The sequence below is a fragment of the Vollenhovia emeryi genome, unplaced genomic scaffold (assembly GCF_000949405.1).
Source record: "Vollenhovia emeryi isolate VEMERY1.0 unplaced genomic scaffold, V.emery_V1.0 DF939128.1, whole genome shotgun sequence".
Lineage (NCBI taxonomy): Eukaryota > Metazoa > Arthropoda > Insecta > Hymenoptera > Formicidae > Vollenhovia > Vollenhovia emeryi.
In genome coordinates, this window is record NW_011967238.1 from 1,498,764 (window position 1) to 1,517,046 (window position 18,283).

The following is an 18,283-nucleotide window of genomic DNA, read 5'->3' on the forward strand; positions in this document are numbered from 1 at the left end:
ATCGAAAGGGGAGGCGTATTGAGACGTAATAAAAAAATCGCCGCGAGAGAATTGACTTTTGGCGAACTCGGTTGCACTAGTGCGCGCTGAGCGCATACTAATGCTCGTTGACAGTCAACTCTTATATTTAAGGATCGCCTTAAATGTCTCTTGAAATATTTCTTAGCCAGTAAAATGATCTGTACAGCATCCGTACGGATAATTTTTTTTTTGGTAAATACTCTTTGAACATGTATTTAAGACAAAGTTAAATATAAGAATTGACTACAAGCAAGTCTTAATTAAAGCCTGTGTCCACGATGCTAGATTTAGCCAAAAATGTAATCCATACAAATGCTATAGAGATCATTTTACTGGCTAAGAAGCATTTCAAAAAGTGTTTAAGACGATCCTTAAATATAGGAATTGACTGAGCGTAAACAAACCTTAGTGTTCAGCGCACTAGTGCAAGCTGCCGAATTCGCTATTAGTGTGCACTCAGAGCGCACTAGTGCGAGCAATCAAATTCGCTATTTGTGAGAGAATCGCCGTTCTGCTCCTTAAACGTATTAGACAGACGGGGAAAAATCTCGACGCTTATCAGAACGTGTCAGGCGAAATCAAACAAGGATCGCTCTCGCGCATCCGCACGTGAACGACACTCGCGAATCAAATTCACTAAGCGATACACACCGGCGTGCAACGACTTTCACCGCACTCTCAAATTTTATTCACCACGCACGCATAGCACTCACGTGCGTATCTCCAGCCCGTCATTCACGTCGCTCGAAGGGAACGCTGCGCTGAAAAATCGGCGTAGATCGCGGCCGATCTAGGTGTTCTGCGTGTTCCATTCATTAGCTCTATGGAAGATCGTTGTCGGGCGTTTCGCACGCTGTGCGACGATTGCGCAATCGACGGGCCGAAATCGAAGAGGTAGCAGTGAAACTCCGTTTATCAGAATCTCGCTTCACTTGAGAACAATACGCGATTAAGATGGATTTTCTCGACGTGGGCCTTGACTCGCGAATTTACGATTCTTTTATTTCGTACTTTTAGATCTTTGATATCTTAAGTATTTGATCAAATTCCTTGTATATTTTAGACTTGCAAACTGCAATTCTTTTTTATAGAAATCGACATTTTCTCTCGTGCAACATTCTTGATGTTATCCTAAATTTATAGATCCCTGAAATCGCAATTGATCGTCGACTTTAAGTTCCATAGATTCGCGAGTGTTTAGGAATACTTATTTCATTTACGTATCTTCGGTATGACAGTGTCCTAAATTATACGGAAGTTTATGTTAGAAATTCTAGAAATTCTTCCGCGAAATAGAGCTCGTGGACACTCGGTAGCGTGAACCCTGTAGCTCCGTTATCGTAAGATTTCAGAGCGTCGGTCTCTCACAAATCCGCGAGACAGAGAACTCTTCGTTCCCAAGAATCCTCCTCGTTATCGCCTCGTTTTACTCTTGACAGTCTTCCCGAGGTGGCAAGATTAAACGCGCGACTAGTTGCGGCTCTAATCGACGATGTCGCTATATAATTCTTCGTTCAACTATATTATTCCGGACAGGTTTATCGCTCGAGCACTTGGTCGGAGGCATTCTGATAAACGGAGTCCCCCTACTCGTCCAGTCCGAGCGCTCGGGCGCAGCGACGTAGACCTCCACGACGTCGCGCTCATCCGGAGGATATCTCGTGGTCGCGACGAACGGAAATACACACATCCACACGCACACACGCATGCACGCATACACGCGCACATGACGCACACGCATCCACCCGCCCACGTAACCGCGCGCACGCAGGGCGCAGGAACGCACGGTATGCGAACTTGGTATATTTACGTTGACTCCTCCACGGGGCTGGTGCCTCGCGGCTCCACCAGGTCGTTCGACGGGCGGCTCGTGACGACGTTGGCGAACGTCGGCGACGGACTTCGGCGTCGTCGGCGAGCTGCGGCTACACGAGGAACGCCATTTTTGGACGTACCGCCGACGGTTGCCGCGCGTTGATGAGTGTTCGACGTGCGTGAGCTCACTGAACCGACATGGAGACCCCTTCCTCTCTCGTTCTCCGGCAGTTCTCTGATACAATCGCCCGTTGTGGGACCGCGGGGTCCGCGCGATTGTAATGGGAGCAGGACCGTAGCGGCGAACAACATGGCGCCGACGTCGCCTCGTCAAACGCTCGTAGCTGAAAATTTAATATTTCTTGTCACGCTAATTTCTTACTTGACTACAATTTTTCAAATCGCAAGAGCCATCGAGTTCGACGGTAACTAATTGCGCGCAATCGATGATCTCGCGAGCGATAAAGAAAGTCCGGAGTTTTTTTCAAAATTCTCTACAAAGTGTCGACTAATAATAAGTTCGTCGACTATTGACCAGGTTCTATTCTGCCAAGTTTCACGGACGTTCGTTTCATCGATTTTACAATTACGGAAGATGACATGGGAATAAATGTTACCGATCTATTTAAATCAAAATGAATGACTCTTTTTCCTGCACTCGCCGCACGAATACGTTTCTTTCGCCGGCGACTGTAGATTTTTTTTCTAGCTGTATGCACGCAATTTAGGTACCGCGAGTTTCGCACGATACTTTCCTGAGCTTCTAGGCGGCGGAAGCGAGCGAACGGTTCCGCGAGGTGGTGGCACCTGTCGGAACCGTAATCGTCTGTGCTGCATACGAACAGGCGAATTTCTCCGCACCTGAAAGGCGAACAACGTATTAATGAACGCCGGTGTTTAACTCGCACATATCATACCCTATCCGGTGCGTCTGTGACGTCAGAAATTCGAAGGAGTCTGCTTAGACCACGACAGCTTATCGATAACGATCATTTAATTGAATGAAGATTGACAACGTTCCAGCCAATTTCTACCTCGAGCGCGAGTGCTGATTTCTAATTAAATAAACGCATACTTTCACGAAGGAATGAATGTCTCCTTAATATTCCTCTCCTCGTTAAAGAAACGAAGAAATATTCTGACTTCAGACGCAGCTTTTCTCGCACCACTTCCCCCTCTTACACCCAGAAAAAAAGATTTATTTAAATGAAATTAATGAGACACGTTGCAATCACGTTTCTTTGACTCTACTAAATTTTTATTTACTTGTACCGAAACATTCGCTAGAAGAAATAGATCATTTCTTTGAAATTAAATGAAAGTCTAGTAAGGTGAAAATTTAAAGATTTGTTTCATTTCAAAGAAACTTTTTCTAGGTGTACGCATTCTCGCTAATTGCAAAGCGGGTGACAAACGGCAGGAATGTACAATGTAATATGAAAATACGAGCGAGAAGAACGCGCGGTGCCCCCTCCCCCTCCCCGAGTGGGTTTCGCGCGATGACGTAGCGGCGGCGGAGACTTCGATTCCAATTATGCGAATTAGGCGAGATCCCTCTCGATCGGGCGTTGATATCTCCGCGCGTACGAGCGCGCCGATCCAAAGGCTCAGCCCACCTGCCGCCGGCGCATTTCGAAACGCTCTCATTTATTCGCCTTTGTGCCGTGCACAGTGGCGGGACACAATGCATGGCATTAAATATTACAAAACGGCGATTCGTAGGAAATTACGATATTACGTTGCGATATCGTAATTGCGGTACTGCGACTGCGACTGCCGTTACATCCAACGCGAGTGCTCCACTGCATTGTAATATTTTTACACGCGTATGTGTACTTATGTTACGCATTATACATTACGCTGTTATATTTTAACATTACGTTACATATCGTGTTTACACACGGAGAGAATTTTCTCTTAAAATTTATCCTGAAAATCATGTAATCAGTTTTGACTTCTGAAAATCGTGTAATCGTGGGACAACATCGCGTTTCGAAGAATTTTGAGTTCTTTGAAATCTTACTGTACAGTTTACTAGTAATTATACTTACATTTTACTAGTAAACTTTACCATACATTAAAAAGGTAGTTTAAAAAAAAACTCCCATGAAGTTCTTCGAAATGCCATGCTGTCCCACGATTACATGATTTACAGAATACATTTTAAAAGAAAATTCGTGCACAAGTCTACAATATATCAGAAACTGAACCAATTAACTTCGTAAGACAAAGAGTAATGAAAACGGATGAAGATATGGATTGGTCACGTGCTTGGATATTATAGGAAATAGAATCGATCAGTTTTGACTTCTGAGAGCTTAACTCGTATGACATAAGTGTAATCTACGCGTTTAATTGTGACTTAATTAAATTACTACAAGTACAATCGTAAATGTTACAATGCAGTATTCAACAGCCACGTCATCGGTGAATCGACAGGGTACGTGCAGATAGATTGTGTACAAGCGTGCAACGTATAAATAGTTATGAGTAAACGTTGAGTAAATCTGGTACAAGGTTGCTAATGGCGAACTGCCAATAGTTTGCCACTGTCAGCTTCATATCGGATTACCGGCTTTTCTCGCCAAGTCAACAGATCTTTGTTGGAGATTGATCGCCGCTGAAAAAAGTCGGCGTTTCACGAATCGCAGTGCGAGGAAGCCCCGCTCTGAAATTAAGAAACAACGAGATACGACAAATATACATAGATATCGCGTCTGCTCTCGGTTTCGTACAAGGTGTTCGAGAGTTCGACGACCTACCATCGGTACAGCAGTGATCTTCCAACATCGATACATACTTTTGGCAGTCTAAAAGAGCTCTTGAATGAAGTGCGCGACTCACGGGTCATTTTAAAGATATAATACGCGCTCTCTCACAAACTCCGACTTTGAAGCAAAAGTATATGTCGACGTAGCTCGGACTTTGATAAGAGACCCCGAGTGAACCGCTCGTATAACTTTTAAATTCACGAGAATTTGTTCGACAAAGAGATACTTGAAAACAATTAATCTGCTGCGAAGAGAAAGAAGAAAACCCGAGTCCTGTCGAGCTTAAGACGCGACACGATATTTAAGGTTATCATGTTTCGAAGATTCATTCCATCTTTCTAGAACGTCAAACTAGCTGCCAGGCTAAGATCTCTGTTTAAAGTAATAAATAGAATATAACAGGGTTGGCAAGTAACTCGTTACTTGTAACGAAGTTACAGTTACTTTTTTTTTGTGACTCTAACTTAACTTCGTTACTTTCTCTCCATCTGTAACTTCACTCAGTTAAGGTGCATTTTCATGCTGACGCTTGACGCTCACTTCGAGCGTCAAACTGACTCTGGGGACTTCTTTTTAATTGTAGCGTCAAGTGGAAAAGCTAAAAAGATTTTAGCTTTCCTTGGCGTTAACAGCGTCAATTGTGCAATCTAAAAATATTGGCGAAGGAGAGTTTGCTTACTTCAATTACACGCTAAATAGAGCGTCTTGGCACTCAAATCGAGCGTCAACTCCAAGTCAGCGTCAAGCGTCCACTTAGCGCTACAATTCAAAAAAGTCCCCAAAGTAACTAGTTTGACGCTCAAAGTGAGCGTCAAGCGTCAGCATGAAAAGGCACCTTTACATTTTTCGATAACTAGTAATTTAATTAGTTACATCAATAGTTGCTTTATATATTTTCTAAACCTCTACAGATCGCATTAGGTCTTGCATTTGCACATAAACGCTTTTATCGACACTTTATAATTCAAATGCAGATTTGACATTTTTATTTTCATTGCAAGAAAGTAACTGCAAAGTAACGATTTGTTACTTTTTGAGTAACTGTAACTAGTTACAGTTTTAGGGAAAAAAACTGTAACTGTAACCACACTGAAAAGAAATCTGATAGATTCAACCAGTCGTCTGTTCGAAAATGGACGAATCGGAATTCCTTTAGGATTTACCATGAAAGATATTTCATAACCAGAAGTTTGCTAAGACTTCACTACACATCCGGTAAATCCTAAAGGAATTCTGTTTCGTCCATTTTCTAACAGACGACTGGTTGAATCTGTCAGATTTTCTCTTCAGTGTAGATACTTTTACAAAGTAACTTTCCCTGGAATATAATCAGATTACATTTCCAATAAGAAATGATTCGTCGATCGACGGGTCATTTCTCCTTGTGAAGGAATCGGAAGCTTCACATTTAACCCTTTCGTATCATCAGGATACACAAATCCTGATTGTGGGATCGAAAAAGACTCGACGATTTAGCATGCATTTACTGAAAACAAAAAAACAAAAAAAAACTCGACACGAAAGGATTAATTGATAGCGTCGAATAAAATTCGATAACAATCGTACGCTTTTCTTTTTGGGAAAAAACGCGTGACTGACGCGCAGCCTCGTGAATCCTGGCGATCCGACCGGGGTAACCTGGTCAATTCTCGACTCGCTACACCATATCGCGTCTATATACAGTTTGGCAGGGCGCCGGCGCCGCTTTCTATAAATAGCGGGTGCGACGCTGACCGGCGCTCGCGACGGTTAAAGTAGCGACGGCGACGGGGGAGGCGAGCGCGCGGGGGATGCGTGGCAGTGGTTACGGACGGCGAGCGTCGCGACGGCAGTAGTAACGGCTCGCTACTCGCGCGGCCGCTCTTCTCGGCTCCGCTCCGCTCCGCTGCGGCCGCAACGACGATCAATCGAGCCGGCGGGGAGGGGTGTTCGCGCGTGTCCTCGGGCTCCTCGGGTTTCCCCAAGGAAAGTACCACCCTCGTCTCGAAGATCCGAGAGAGCCCTCGCGCCCACCAGCTGGCTGCGAGTCGGAGAGCGAGGGGCGCACGGCGGCCCGTTCAGAGGCCGAAGGTCCGTGGATTCCGTCGTCGTGGAGGCTTCGGACGACTCGCCGGGAGCGTAACTCGTGGAAGGGATCGCGAGGATCTAGCGAGGACGCGCGAGGGCACCCCGGACTTGGCGGGGTTCGCTTCCGGCCGCAGCGAGAGGCGAGGGTCCATCGTGCGTCTCCTCCCCCGCGCTCGACTATGTGCCGGCGTCTCGCGGGAGCGATCGGGACACCGGGATCGTCGCCGTTGGTGCTCGACGTCGTCGCGACGACGGCACGCAGGACGTGAGGCCCGCTGAGACGCGTCAGCTGATTCGACGTGGTCTGCGAGGGACAAAGGAGGTGATTATGTAAAACGGCGCTCCGTGGAGGCGGCTCCGGTCGTCGTCGTCGTCGTCGTCGCTGTCCCGTCGACGACCGGTGAATTCTCTCCCCGGTGATGGAGAAACTAATTATATTCGCCTCGTGGGACGAGGTTACTAACCAGCCAACCCTCCGGCCTGCGCCTGCGTGCGCGACCAGGCGTTCTCCTCCGCGAGGGAATACAAACGGCGACACTTCGGGATATAATCGGCGGGACGAGGGAATCCGGAATCTTTCGTGTAAACAGACAGGCAGGGATGCCTGGACGTTTCTGCAACGTATTCCTGCCTGACCGTTTACAAACTGAACGTTTAGAAAAACGAGGGATCGCGATACCCAACGAGAAATGACTCGTCGATCGATATCGAAATTGAATCGACATCGATACCGTCAAACTGAGGTCGAATCGACATCCTTTCGATATCGATATTCAAATCATTTCTCCGGCCCGGTTTCACCAACGTTGTTTAACTTTAAGCCTAGCTTAATTCGTTCCTTGTCTCTTTCCGACTGTTACTTTAGAAAGAGACAAAGAACGAATTAAGCTAAGCTTAAAGTTAAATGAAACGTTGGTGAAACTGGACCTAAGAAAAAAAGCGAAACTGGAGACTCGAGACTTTAACATCTGGAAACTGCGCGCCGGAATTTGAGCGCGCGAAAGACTCTTTTAAAGTCCGATATGCAAAAGTTATTCGGACGTCGAGATCTTCGGTGATTAATGCTGTCCCAGTGAGAACGTCAACTTGACGATTCGACATCGTTTTCAACATCGATCGACGAGTCATTTCTCGCTGGGATAATTCTAAAGAAAATCGCAAGACTCGTAACTTGCTCTCGTAGCTCTGTACGTTCTGCGCAAACAGATTGAAAGTTTATTGTTCTCCTGTAAAATTGCTATTTTTGACTATTTGTGCCACTTTTCTCGCGCAGAGGCGATATATTCTTTTAAGGCCCGGTTTCACCGACGTCGCTTAACTTTAAGCTGCGCGCTGAAATTCCGGCACGCATAAATTTCGTCAGTGAAAATTTTCACTTTTCATGAATTCACCGCTAGAAGAAAAGATCCATAATTGACCCCTTCAACTCGTTAATGAAATTTTTCACCCTTGACGAGTTCACGCTGGAGGAAAAGATCGAGCCGATTGCTTTTCTGTCTCGCAGATCCACAATGGCTCTAGTAATGCTGCCGTGCGACCTGCCTTGGTGGCCGGCCGTCGTCAAGCAGCTGGACAAGGCCGCCACGGCCAAGAGCTCCGAGGACCTGATAGACGCGATGCAACGACTGCATGACATGTGCAAGTACGACTCGCGTTACCCTACTCTTTCGCCAAGGTTGCCTGACGCAAGCCGTCTAGTCTTACGTTTAACGTATTTGCTTGCCCAAGTTAAATTGCACCCTAGAGTAAACGCGACGCACGTGAGACGAAAAGATGGATAAACAATCGATTGCATTGTATTTACGCAATAAATAACCAAGTTCCGATTGCCTTTACGACCGCGTTTGAACGCGCTGTGCATTCGTCTCGTTTAGCATAAGCCTCGATCCCGAGGAGGACGCGCAGGACGCCGACCTATTCTCCATGTTGGGAACCTTCCTAGACAACGATCTCGATCTCGCGGAACGGGAGCAAGTGTTCACGAAGACAATACCGCGGATGGTTGAGAAGGCGAAGGCGTTGAAGTCTACGAAACCCCCGCAAGGTTTACACTTCAGTCTCCAGCAGCAAGGTATCGCGCGAGCCGACATTCCTCGAGATATCGCGACGATGTAAAACACCTCGCCGTCTAGCAAACCGGGAGTTTTGTACGATTCTAAGCTCTCGCGTCTGTGCACCTCGATGACTCGAAAATCAATTCGTTGTACGCAGGTGACAGCGTCGAGTACAGCTACGCCTTCGTCTCCTCTTTAATCGCGAATGCGTTCTTCTCGACGTACCCGAAGAGAACCTCGAAGACCCACCCCACGTTGCGCGATTTCAACTTTACCAACTTCTTCAGACACCTCCACAAGTGAGTGACTACTCCCGAGCGGATCAGATCGTCGAGGAGAGATCCGTCGGTCCGCTTTACGTTTAAGCGAAGGAGAGAAGACGCGATGGATTTTCTAAGTACTTTGTCGTTTTCCAGAAACGCACAGAAAGCCAAACTCAGAAGCATCTTTCATTACTATAATTATCTCGAGACGGAGCATGCGCTCGACGGACGTCTAATAATCTCTAGACAGGTAAGTTGCGCGACGCGCGATTGAGTAGACTTTCTCCGAGTCCTTATTTCATTCTGAATTTGTTAATTATCTCTCCTTTGCTTTAACAAGGCGCAAAGTGCAAAACCTTTAACACGATTATCGCAGGTAATGACGTCTAAGCAGTGGTTGACTATCGAAGATTGGCTGGAAAGCAACGTACCTCTATGCCCGCTGACGATACGTCACGAGGGACGATTGGAAAGAGTCGAGTCGGAATCAAAAGTACTGCAAGTTTGTTTCGCGAATGCTAAAATTGGCGGCGGCGTGCTCGATGGCGATCTCACGCAGGAGACTGTGCATGTAACTAGTCACGATTATCCCTTTACGTCAACAAGATTTTCAATTATACACATGTCAATACTTGAGACTGAATCTAGAGTTCAGAGGAAAAGATGTCACACGGACGTTCAGGGCAGATTACCGAAGAGTGTTTCGTTCAGTCAATTCAAAATAAAGCCCAAACTTCTTCATACAATGTTAAAAATTAATAAAGATAACTTGGCCCAAGCTCTAGCATCGTGGACATAGGCCTTTACAGATGTCGAGGAATTAATTGAGAGAAATTATAATCTTCTACCTGTCTTGGAATTATTTTCCTTGACTAAGTTCCAGATTTGCTCTAATATATTGACATATACATGCCGTGTACATGCATCTAGCTGAAATAGATTGCAAGTTTGAATCTTCTTGCAGGTGGCAACGCACCCGGAGATGCTCGCCGCGATACTGTCCGTCGAGGCCTTAGAAGACAACGAAGTACTGATAATCGAGGGCGTCAGGCATATGTCGAGGATAAACGATCCGCGGCACAAGGCGATATTCGAGGGTATCTCGAAGCCGAACGTGGTGAGTCAAGTGCGGGATCTCGGATTCGCGCTATCTGCGATGGGAAGGCAAACAATCGTACAGTTTTCCGAGCGCAGGTAACGGTCTGCTGCATAGATCCCGAGGACTATTCGCGATTGCCATTGACGCAGTTCGAGGAGGACAACATTTTGCGGGAGATGAACAAGTCGCTGCTGGGATTCCGTCAGCGATACGTGCCCAGCAGCCCCACGGATCCGATCAAGTTCGAACTGGAGGCGGAGGTTGGCCTGGGCTCGCGCAGATTGTCGCCGATCGGCGAGAGCTTTAGCAGCACCCCGCCGGAGACGGAGGGCGAGGATAAAGTTTTCGCGACGGGCAAGAATTCCAAGACAGGTGGGGGAGAAAGCGGTCGGTAATTCGCTCAAACCAGCCTTTTGGCATCTATGATCTCCGTTTTCTTCTTCGGACAGACAAGCAGGCCTCGTCGCGCGACGAGCACCACAGATTAGAGAACGCGACCGAAGTGCGAAGCAGGCCTAACGGTAAATCGATGAGACCACCTAGTCCTCTCAAGGTGTGCAAAGACGCGAGTTGCACGAACCGAAGGAACCGATTCATCGTGCTCGGATCCAGCGGCGAAGTTCTGCCGGTGACGCGACAGCTCGGCCAGATGTCGGTCTACAGTAGTTGTAATAGTCAGAGCACGGACAGTTTCCATAGCGCTAAGGAGACCATCGACGAGGAACCTGGTGCGCGCGCGATAAAATAACGATGATTCATAGAGAGGGAGAGAGGAATGTGCGTTTCTCTAATAATCGAACGATTTTCAGAGGAAGAAGAGCAGAAGGTGATCAAATGCTACAGCGCGCAGTTAGATACGCCCGAGAGAAGAGGAACTTTCGCGCAGCGACTGAAAGACGCTCTTAAGCGAGAGAGTACGGCGACGGGGGCGACTTCCTCAAACACCTCCTCCGGCGAGAGCAGTTACGCCGTTGGTATCAGTGTTAGTGGTAGCCACGTTGGCGATCAAGATATCAAGTAAGTCGACATTCATCAAGAGATTCATGAAGAATTCAGTGGGCAGAAAAATATTAATACACAAGACCTGCGATAGCTTAATGATAGGAAAGCTATCATCTCCGAGGTCCGGATAATATTTTTACTACGATAAATCAAAGATAATCAAATATATATAAAGTTTCTGTGATGGAAATGTCATTTTCTCGCGGTATCTAACGTTCTGAACTTCATCACGTCATTGTTCTGCCCCGTAAAATACAGATACATGTAATTATATAATTGTTACAATATTATAAAAATTATACTTGTTATGTATATTACATGTATTATACATAGATAATTGCATTCAATCTATTGCAGTTATTAATTTACTAGATTTAGATTTTACTCTTACCGGACATTGCAGGTTGAAAAGGGGAGGTTCGAGGGGTTTCGTTTTGCGGGACGAGACGGTGGACGAGGAGTTCCTGAAGGAGTCTTTAGAAGCGGAGCAAAAGTGGCTGGGCCGATTCCGGCAGAGTCAGGGGCCCATGTTCCAGAGGAAGGACACAAGCGCGAGCAGCAAGTATAGTTTTAGCACCGAGTACAATTCTGGCGAGTATCCGAAAAAGATCGCTTACGCACGACGTTCACTTTCGACGAGGATAAAACAATCTGAAAATCTAAACCTTCGGTGTGCGCAGATTTTTGTTCCGAGTTGGAGGAGGTCTATGAGCAATTGTCAAAGTGGCTGGAGGATCCGATAGTGGCGGACGAGAACCGGGAATTGGATGCGAGAGATCGGGCGGTTGTGCGCTTCGCCGGTTCCCTTCTGAAACGCGCCCTGAGCGAGTCGTTCGCAGGTGTGCCGGTCCAGGAGGGCGAACCGCAGCCGTTCATCGACGCAAACGACGTAAATCAGCAGCACAAGCTGGCCTTAGCCGTGAGGAGTCTCAGTTTGGAGCTCGCTCGGCAGAAAAATCGGAGACAGCAATCAGTAAGGAACAACATTCGATTAAACGTGTTACATCTGCAAAAGAGATAACTGAATTAGTAAAAAGTCCCGTGATAAAATTCATTACACAGAAATAATTACCAACGAATTCGCGAATTCTTTGGTTCATCGAAAGAAAGCGCTCAACGCCCACGATTTCGTCTCATTTCCGTTATAATAAATCCAAATTTAAGTGCTTTCTTTGGGGGAAGCAGAGAATAAATTTAATATGCTTTTTGTAGTCCCTTAATCCGAGTTAAACATACAGACACACTGTAATATCAAGGCATACAGATGTACCTTCAAACTTTGAGTGGTAAGATGGAATGAGAGACAGTTCAAGTTGATTTAATCGAGCGAAGCCAATGTAGAATAATCGGTAAATGAAGAGTTTCGAGTTTGGAGTACAGGCAGCCGGAATGCTATACAGGTGTCTGAGTCCGAAGGCGTAGATCGCTACGAGGACGCCTCGTGCGAGATGGTAAGAGAGGCGAGGGACGCCCAACGTAGGAAACTTTGGGCTGTCACGTTCACGTCGGAAGTGTTCCAAACGTTGGTCGATGATCATACGACCGTACGGCTGTCCACACCGCCCGCGACCGAGTCGGGGCAGACGGCAAACGAGCGTGAAACGCGCCAAGCGAGCACGCTCGGTGTCTCGGAGGTGATTCTGATGACTTGACCGCATCACGTGTATAATCGCAATGCATGAGACAGCAACTGTGTTCGACCCGTATTTAAAATCGCTTGGAGAAAGAGCACTTTCTGTGGCTTGGGACTCTTCGGCAAGATGTAACTCGTCGAGATGAGATCTGATATCTCGTGTCTTTGTTCTTTTTCTCTCTCTCTCTCTCTCTCTCTCTCTCTCTGTCTCCCGACTGGATGCATGACGCGCGAGCTGAGATAAGCATCGTCATCGTGTTCGCAAGATCCTTACAACTAATATATTTATCTGTCTCTCAGTCTATCCAATTCTACAATTCTTTACTCACACGTTTCTCGCTTCGTTCTATTCGTTATTAACCATATCGGGGTAAAAATACCGTCCATGTACATTCTGTTCTCTATCGTTATGGTAGAGGCAGAATGATTGTCCATGTGAACTAAAACGATAATAACCGTGTAGCTTTGTATGTTACGTGTATCTCTAGAAACCCGACGTCCGATAATCACGTTCCTACAGCGACAAGAATTTGAAAACTTTACTAATTACGTTTATCACATCAGGAGATAGACTGGCATACAAGGCGACAAAATAATTTATAATAGATTGCCTTTTATCGTGTGCGTAGTTGCCGCACGAACACAGTCCACAAGGAGGAGGCCTGTTGCCCGTGGCTACCGGCAACTGGGGATGCGGGACTAGACTGAAAGGCGATCCGCAATTGAAGCTCGTTGTTCAATGGCTCGCCTCCTCCCTGGCAGGCACACCAAGACTAATCTATTACACTTCCGGCAATCCCAGTCTATCCAAGGTGAAAAGAAGCAATACCAATTTATCGTTACCAACGCTTCACTGTTCCAACTGAGAAATTCGCGTTTCAGTTAGACACTGTGAGCCGAGTTCTGATGGACAGGCGTTGGTCGGTGGGCGATCTGGCCGCCGCGATGCTGAAGTACGCCATGCACGCGATCGAGGAACGGGTGGAAGGGAAGAACAGCCTCTTCGAGGAGATCATCGGCATGGACAAGTCGGGTCCTTAGCCCGATTCGATGCTGTCCGTTCTGGTAGATATGCTGGCTACCATGATCGAGGACAGCCTGCTGAAAAACTAATATATCACTATATACTCTTCCGCGGGAGGGACATACAAAAAGAAAAGAAATGAACGGGTATTTGACTGTAGTTAAACGCAAGGTAATTAGCTCTAACTCGTACAGGCCTAGTCTTAGATGAAACGTGTTATACGAGTTTCATTTTGATAAAAGGGATCTCGTTTTCTTTTTGTTTGTTTGGTTCAACTACTACTCTCGTCTAGCATATCAAAATGATATCAGTCAAACTCGCACAGTTCGTTGTACAAGGCAATATATCAAATAGGGAAAGATAAGTAGTCGCTGCGATATTTTCTAGTCTATGTATGTAGTGTATCGTGCTGTCGAATCAAGCTGTACTATAAGGATCATCCGCGCTACATTTCCGCGAGGTAATGGAGAAAAAGAAATGATACACCGTGATACACCGGACGTTCAGTTCTCGTTAATGTCACGTTGCCGTGAGAGAGCGTGGTAAGCTCTCTGCAATCATACGTAATAACGGTCTAGTCGCGTACGAGAGGTCAATTCTGGTTTTACTTCGTACAGATCGAGTAACTGGGATATTTACAGTTACATGCAATAACTAATGAGGCACAATATACTAAACTATATTTTGTACAATAATATTTTTAAGTCGTTCTACACTTTAAGTCGAACTATATATGTATGTACATATATTACGTATACATGTGTATATATACACACACGTATGTGTATATCATATATATACGTAATATGCCAATAGATTTTTAGAGGGAAACTTTTAGTATTTTATAAGAAAAGATTAATGTGTAGGGGGGCAATTTTGTATGAAGGTAAAACTTATGTGTACACATAAGTCGCTGTTGTGGAATTATACATTCGGGTATAAAGAATGGGTAATAATGGCCTACAAAGGAAAACGTATGCTTGGTAGTATGTAAATCAATTAAAATGAGGTCTTCCATTATTAAAGCAAAAACGTGTGAAAGTATCCTATGATTTGTATAATCTCGCTGTACTTCACATTCTAAGCAATGATAGGAGTATTTCAAAAGCATATAAATATATATGAAATATATATTAATAAATTTATATTACAAAATGGAATTTTGCATCTATATTCAAGATTTATTCTCTGATCGTACTTTTACATATATATATATCTATATATCTAATTTGCAAAGTAATTTTCTTTTTTTTCTGTATTATAATTTGACTAAATGCTAAATCGATGTTAACGCAAAGCAAAGAAAGATCTCTTGAAACGCATCACAGTTTTTATTAATATCACACGTTATTGTTAATTGAAATGTGTTAAAACATACCATTTATACAAGACAGCATTTAATAAATATTACTTCTGAACAATATTAACGATATAATGTATGTTTCGGGTGGTTTCTTACTTTCTATCATTAGCTATTACATTTTACTTCAAAAAGAACTGCTAATGTAACTTCTTTGCTTTATTTATATTCAATACAACGTACCTCTAGTAGTATTCAAACTATCCCTCGATTAAGTTGGCTGTTTAAACTTTAATCCTGAGTTCGATACTTAGTTATCTAAGAAGTAAAAAAAGACATATATAAAAACAATAGATTCTATTTACATATCAGAAGAAGAGACTTCGTAGACGGCGTCCCACGCCTTGCCTATCGTACAGAATATTAAATTTGTTTACAAATTGATTTATATTATTACACCCTTTAGTTATGATACCGAGATACGTCATCAAGCCAAAATCATTACATTGCTGTAAACATAAAAATGGATTAAATTAAAACGACTATTTTGTGGACTTAGATTTTTATAGCAAATATTAATGCATATATTTAATGTATAGATAATGTTTTTATAGCGGTATATACTAACGTTATAAAAGTCAGCCTTAAATTTCGGATTGTTTAGGACAGGCAGTCGATGACTCAAGGAACAAGCCGCTCGAAGAACTTCGTGGTTTCCCTTCAATTCTCCACTTTGCACCGCTTGCACGTATCTTAGAACGAGTTTTACTCTCGCGTGCAACATTTTAATAGCACTGTGCTGCGCCGTCAAGTGTTCAGCCACTGCGTACGCGTGAAATCAGACATTTAATTAATTCTCAGCGTTTATCGACAAAATTTATCCAAATTGCATTGTTACTGTACCCACCCACTGAGCATTCGCCCTGATCGTTGTTGCACATCCTTTGTACGTGATCGACTCCAATTCTCTCGGCCTCCTCTGTGGCTAATGTATAAGTCAACGGGACGAACAACATGGTAGCCTCACCGTTAACTAAGTCGATCACTGATTCGTACATAGAGACGGATAAGTGCTGCAAGCAAACTCCGTCGTTTTTAAATACGTCACCTTTTAGCGTCGTTAAGAAATACATTGCACCCTGAGGCTTTAAAAAAAATATATAAAAAAAAGAATATTTTCTCCCACGTGCCATAGATTTACCTCTGTGTTTTTTGGTCTCGGATCCAGTTTCAATAACACGGGACTTTCATTAATCTCACAAAGCTGCTTGTGCACTCTAATGTCTTTCTCGGTAGGCATGTCGCCGGTGGTGTACCAGCCCAAGAAGTCCATTTCGCTGAATACCTGCTTGAACTGCTCCTCTTTCGTATTATAATAATCCCTATCGATTATGACGTCGTCGCCGATGCAGGTGAAGAGCAGTTCGAAGGAGTTCATAATCTCTATGTTGCGACCCTTCTGCTTACCGATCAGCGCGCCGTAGACTGAAAATATTTCGTATATGCAGAGACAATGCAGAGCGTTAGTTTGTGGATTACAATTGAGCAAGTACGTGACCGAGAGCACTATTGAAACGTTATACGCTTGCACATTAATGGACAGAATTCACACCGTGGCACTTGCACAGTGCTTTGCCACGTAATTTAATTGACAGGTTTGACTACTGCGCCTGCCGTTAGCTATCGAGGAGAGGGTCTCACCCAACTGATCGCTGCCCTCCTGAGCCCTGAGTCTGGTCCAGTGCTCGCTGACGTTCATGATCACCAGTGGATGCAAGCTGATGGACACCGAGCCGACGGTGCCCGAGGAGGCCATGACTTTGACGCTGCCGGACACCCTCGGATTCCTCTCGGAGGTGTCCTCGTCGATCTCCATCGCCGTTTGCTCGCTAGTATTATCCTCAGGCATGTCGACCTCCATGTCGCTTCCCGGTCGTCGTTCACGCTCGCTCGAGTCTTCCGTGGCTTCGCCCGATCCGTGGAAACGGACGCGGAGGCGGCGAGAAAGAAATGGGAGTATATAGGAGATAATCGACGCCAATTGTCCACCAGAACCGCCGAGACGAGAGTCAGTCGTGCGACGATATGCGCGACCCAGCGCGGACGGCCATGACGGCCATCGCGTCGATTCTGTCTCGCCGAGTGAGATAGGTCGAGGTCGAGAAGGAGAGATCGATATCTCGAGGCAAGTCGACCGGTAGAATTTTCAACCTCGAAAGGGATCCCTGCATCTCATGATTTATGATTTGTAAAATAAAGGAAATTTTGTAGAGGCATTTTCTTTAGAGGGACACAATGCCTGTGTCCAGCAGAAGTTAGCGCTTGCTAAGCGCTTTGCGTTCATTGGATTATACTTTCAGATCTGTGCTGAAATAGAGCTATTCTTCTAGATCTATCCAATCAGCATAAAGCGCTTATTAAGCGCTAACTTCTGGAGAACACAGCCAATTTTTCAATCATACCGAGCGCTCGCTCAACAGTTGTGCCTGCTGAAGGCCGGCCAATAGCCACGTTCAGCAGGCACAACTGTTGAGTGAGCGCTCAACGATTTCTTAATATGATTGGCTGGATCTAAAAGTATTAACCAATCATACTGAGCGCTCACTCAACAGTTGTGTCTGCTGAACGCGGCCAATGACTGTGTTCAGCAGAAGTTAGCGCTTGCTAAGCGCTTTGCGCTCATTGGATATTATACTTTCAGATCTGTGCTGAAATAGAGCTATTCTTCTAGATTTATCCAATCAGCATAAAGCGCTTATTAAGCGCTAACTTCTGCTGAACACAGTCAATGGCCGCGTTCAGCAGGCACAACTGTTGAGTGAGCGCTCAATGGCCGCGTTCAGGGCCTATATTCCGTACACGATTACCGACGACCATCGATACGTTAACGACGTTTGCGCAGCATTTTCTACATGATAGAAAAGCTGCGCAAACGTCGTTAACGTATCGATGGTCGTCGGTAATCGTGTACAGAATATAGGCCCAGCAGACACAACTGTTGAGTGAGCGCTCAATGATTTCTTAACGTGATTGGCTGGATCTAAAAGTATTAACCAATCATACTGAGCGCTCACTCAACAGTTGTGTCTGCTGAACGCGGCCATTGATTTCTTAACATGATTGGCTGGATCTGAAAGTATTAACCAATCATACTGAGCGCTCACTCAACAGTTGTGCCTGCTGAACGCGGCCAATGATAGCTTTCGGTTCTTGGAAAAAGAACAGACCCATTTA

The 18,283-nt window shown here is 45.2% G+C and overlaps 3 protein-coding genes across 6 annotated transcripts in view; 1 reads left to right on the forward strand and 2 right to left on the reverse strand.

Annotated features, from left to right (window-relative positions):
- LOC105568579 (filamin-A) overlaps nt 1-3,120 on the reverse strand; it is a 46,858-nt gene extending 43,738 nt beyond the window's left edge. The window contains exon 1 of one of the 2 annotated variants that reach the window (XM_012024371.1): nt 1,832-3,120. In XM_012024371.1, the coding sequence (XP_011879761.1) occupies nt 1,832-2,148 (317 nt within the window). In that variant the 5' untranslated portion in view covers nt 2,149-3,120. The remainder of the gene's footprint in view (nt 1-1,831) is intronic. The other variant, XM_012024372.1, reaches the window with a different exon arrangement.
- A 2,694-nt stretch (nt 3,121-5,814) lies between these two features.
- Nucleotides 5,815-14,824, forward strand: LOC105568585. Of its 3 annotated transcripts, XM_012024385.1 has the most exons (15): nt 5,815-6,996; nt 8,179-8,316; nt 8,549-8,745; nt 8,886-9,027; nt 9,145-9,241; nt 9,368-9,562; nt 9,956-10,108; nt 10,186-10,462; nt 10,540-10,818; nt 10,900-11,107; nt 11,496-11,683; nt 11,773-12,065; nt 12,493-12,726; nt 13,355-13,537; nt 13,608-14,824. In XM_012024385.1, the coding sequence occupies exons 2-15, from the start codon at nt 8,186-8,188 to the stop codon at nt 13,764-13,766; spliced, it is 2,736 nt and encodes a 911-aa protein (XP_011879775.1). In that variant the 5' UTR covers nt 5,815-6,996; nt 8,179-8,185; the 3' UTR covers nt 13,767-14,824. The 3 variants fall into 3 exon arrangements, with proteins under 3 accessions (XP_011879775.1, XP_011879776.1, XP_011879777.1); XM_012024386.1 differs by lacking the exons at nt 5,815-6,996; nt 12,493-12,726 and having other exon boundaries at nt 7,568-8,316; XM_012024387.1 differs by lacking the exons at nt 5,815-6,996; nt 12,493-12,726; nt 13,608-14,824 and having other exon boundaries at nt 7,568-8,316; nt 13,332-13,514.
- Nucleotides 14,825-15,061: 237 nt separating this feature from the next.
- LOC105568584 (COP9 signalosome complex subunit 6) overlaps nt 15,062-18,283 on the reverse strand; it is a 19,396-nt gene continuing 16,174 nt past the window's right edge. The window contains exons 2-6 of the mRNA XM_012024384.1: nt 16,751-17,274; nt 16,251-16,534; nt 15,957-16,122; nt 15,678-15,871; nt 15,062-15,558 (exon numbers count right to left, since the gene is read on the reverse strand). Of these exons, the coding sequence (XP_011879774.1) occupies nt 15,418-15,558; nt 15,678-15,871; nt 15,957-16,122; nt 16,251-16,534; nt 16,751-16,970 (1,005 nt within the window). The 5' untranslated portion in view covers nt 16,971-17,274 and the 3' untranslated portion in view covers nt 15,062-15,417. The remainder of the gene's footprint in view (nt 15,559-15,677; nt 15,872-15,956; nt 16,123-16,250; nt 16,535-16,750; nt 17,275-18,283) is intronic.

What these genes read in the sequence shown, in the direction of transcription:
- LOC105568585 (XM_012024385.1), top strand. Translation starts at nt 8,186, where the DNA reads ATGGCTCTAGTAATGCTGCCGTGCGACCTGCCTTGGTGGCCGGCCGTC. An exon ending in TTCTTCAGACACCTCCACAA is followed by an intron (nt 9,028 to 9,144) that starts GTGAGTGACTAC and finishes GTCGTTTTCCAG; the next exon opens with AAACGCACAGAAAGCCAAAC. An exon ending in TAGCACCGAGTACAATTCTG is followed by an intron (nt 11,684 to 11,772) that starts GCGAGTATCCGA and finishes CGGTGTGCGCAG; the next exon opens with ATTTTTGTTCCGAGTTGGAG.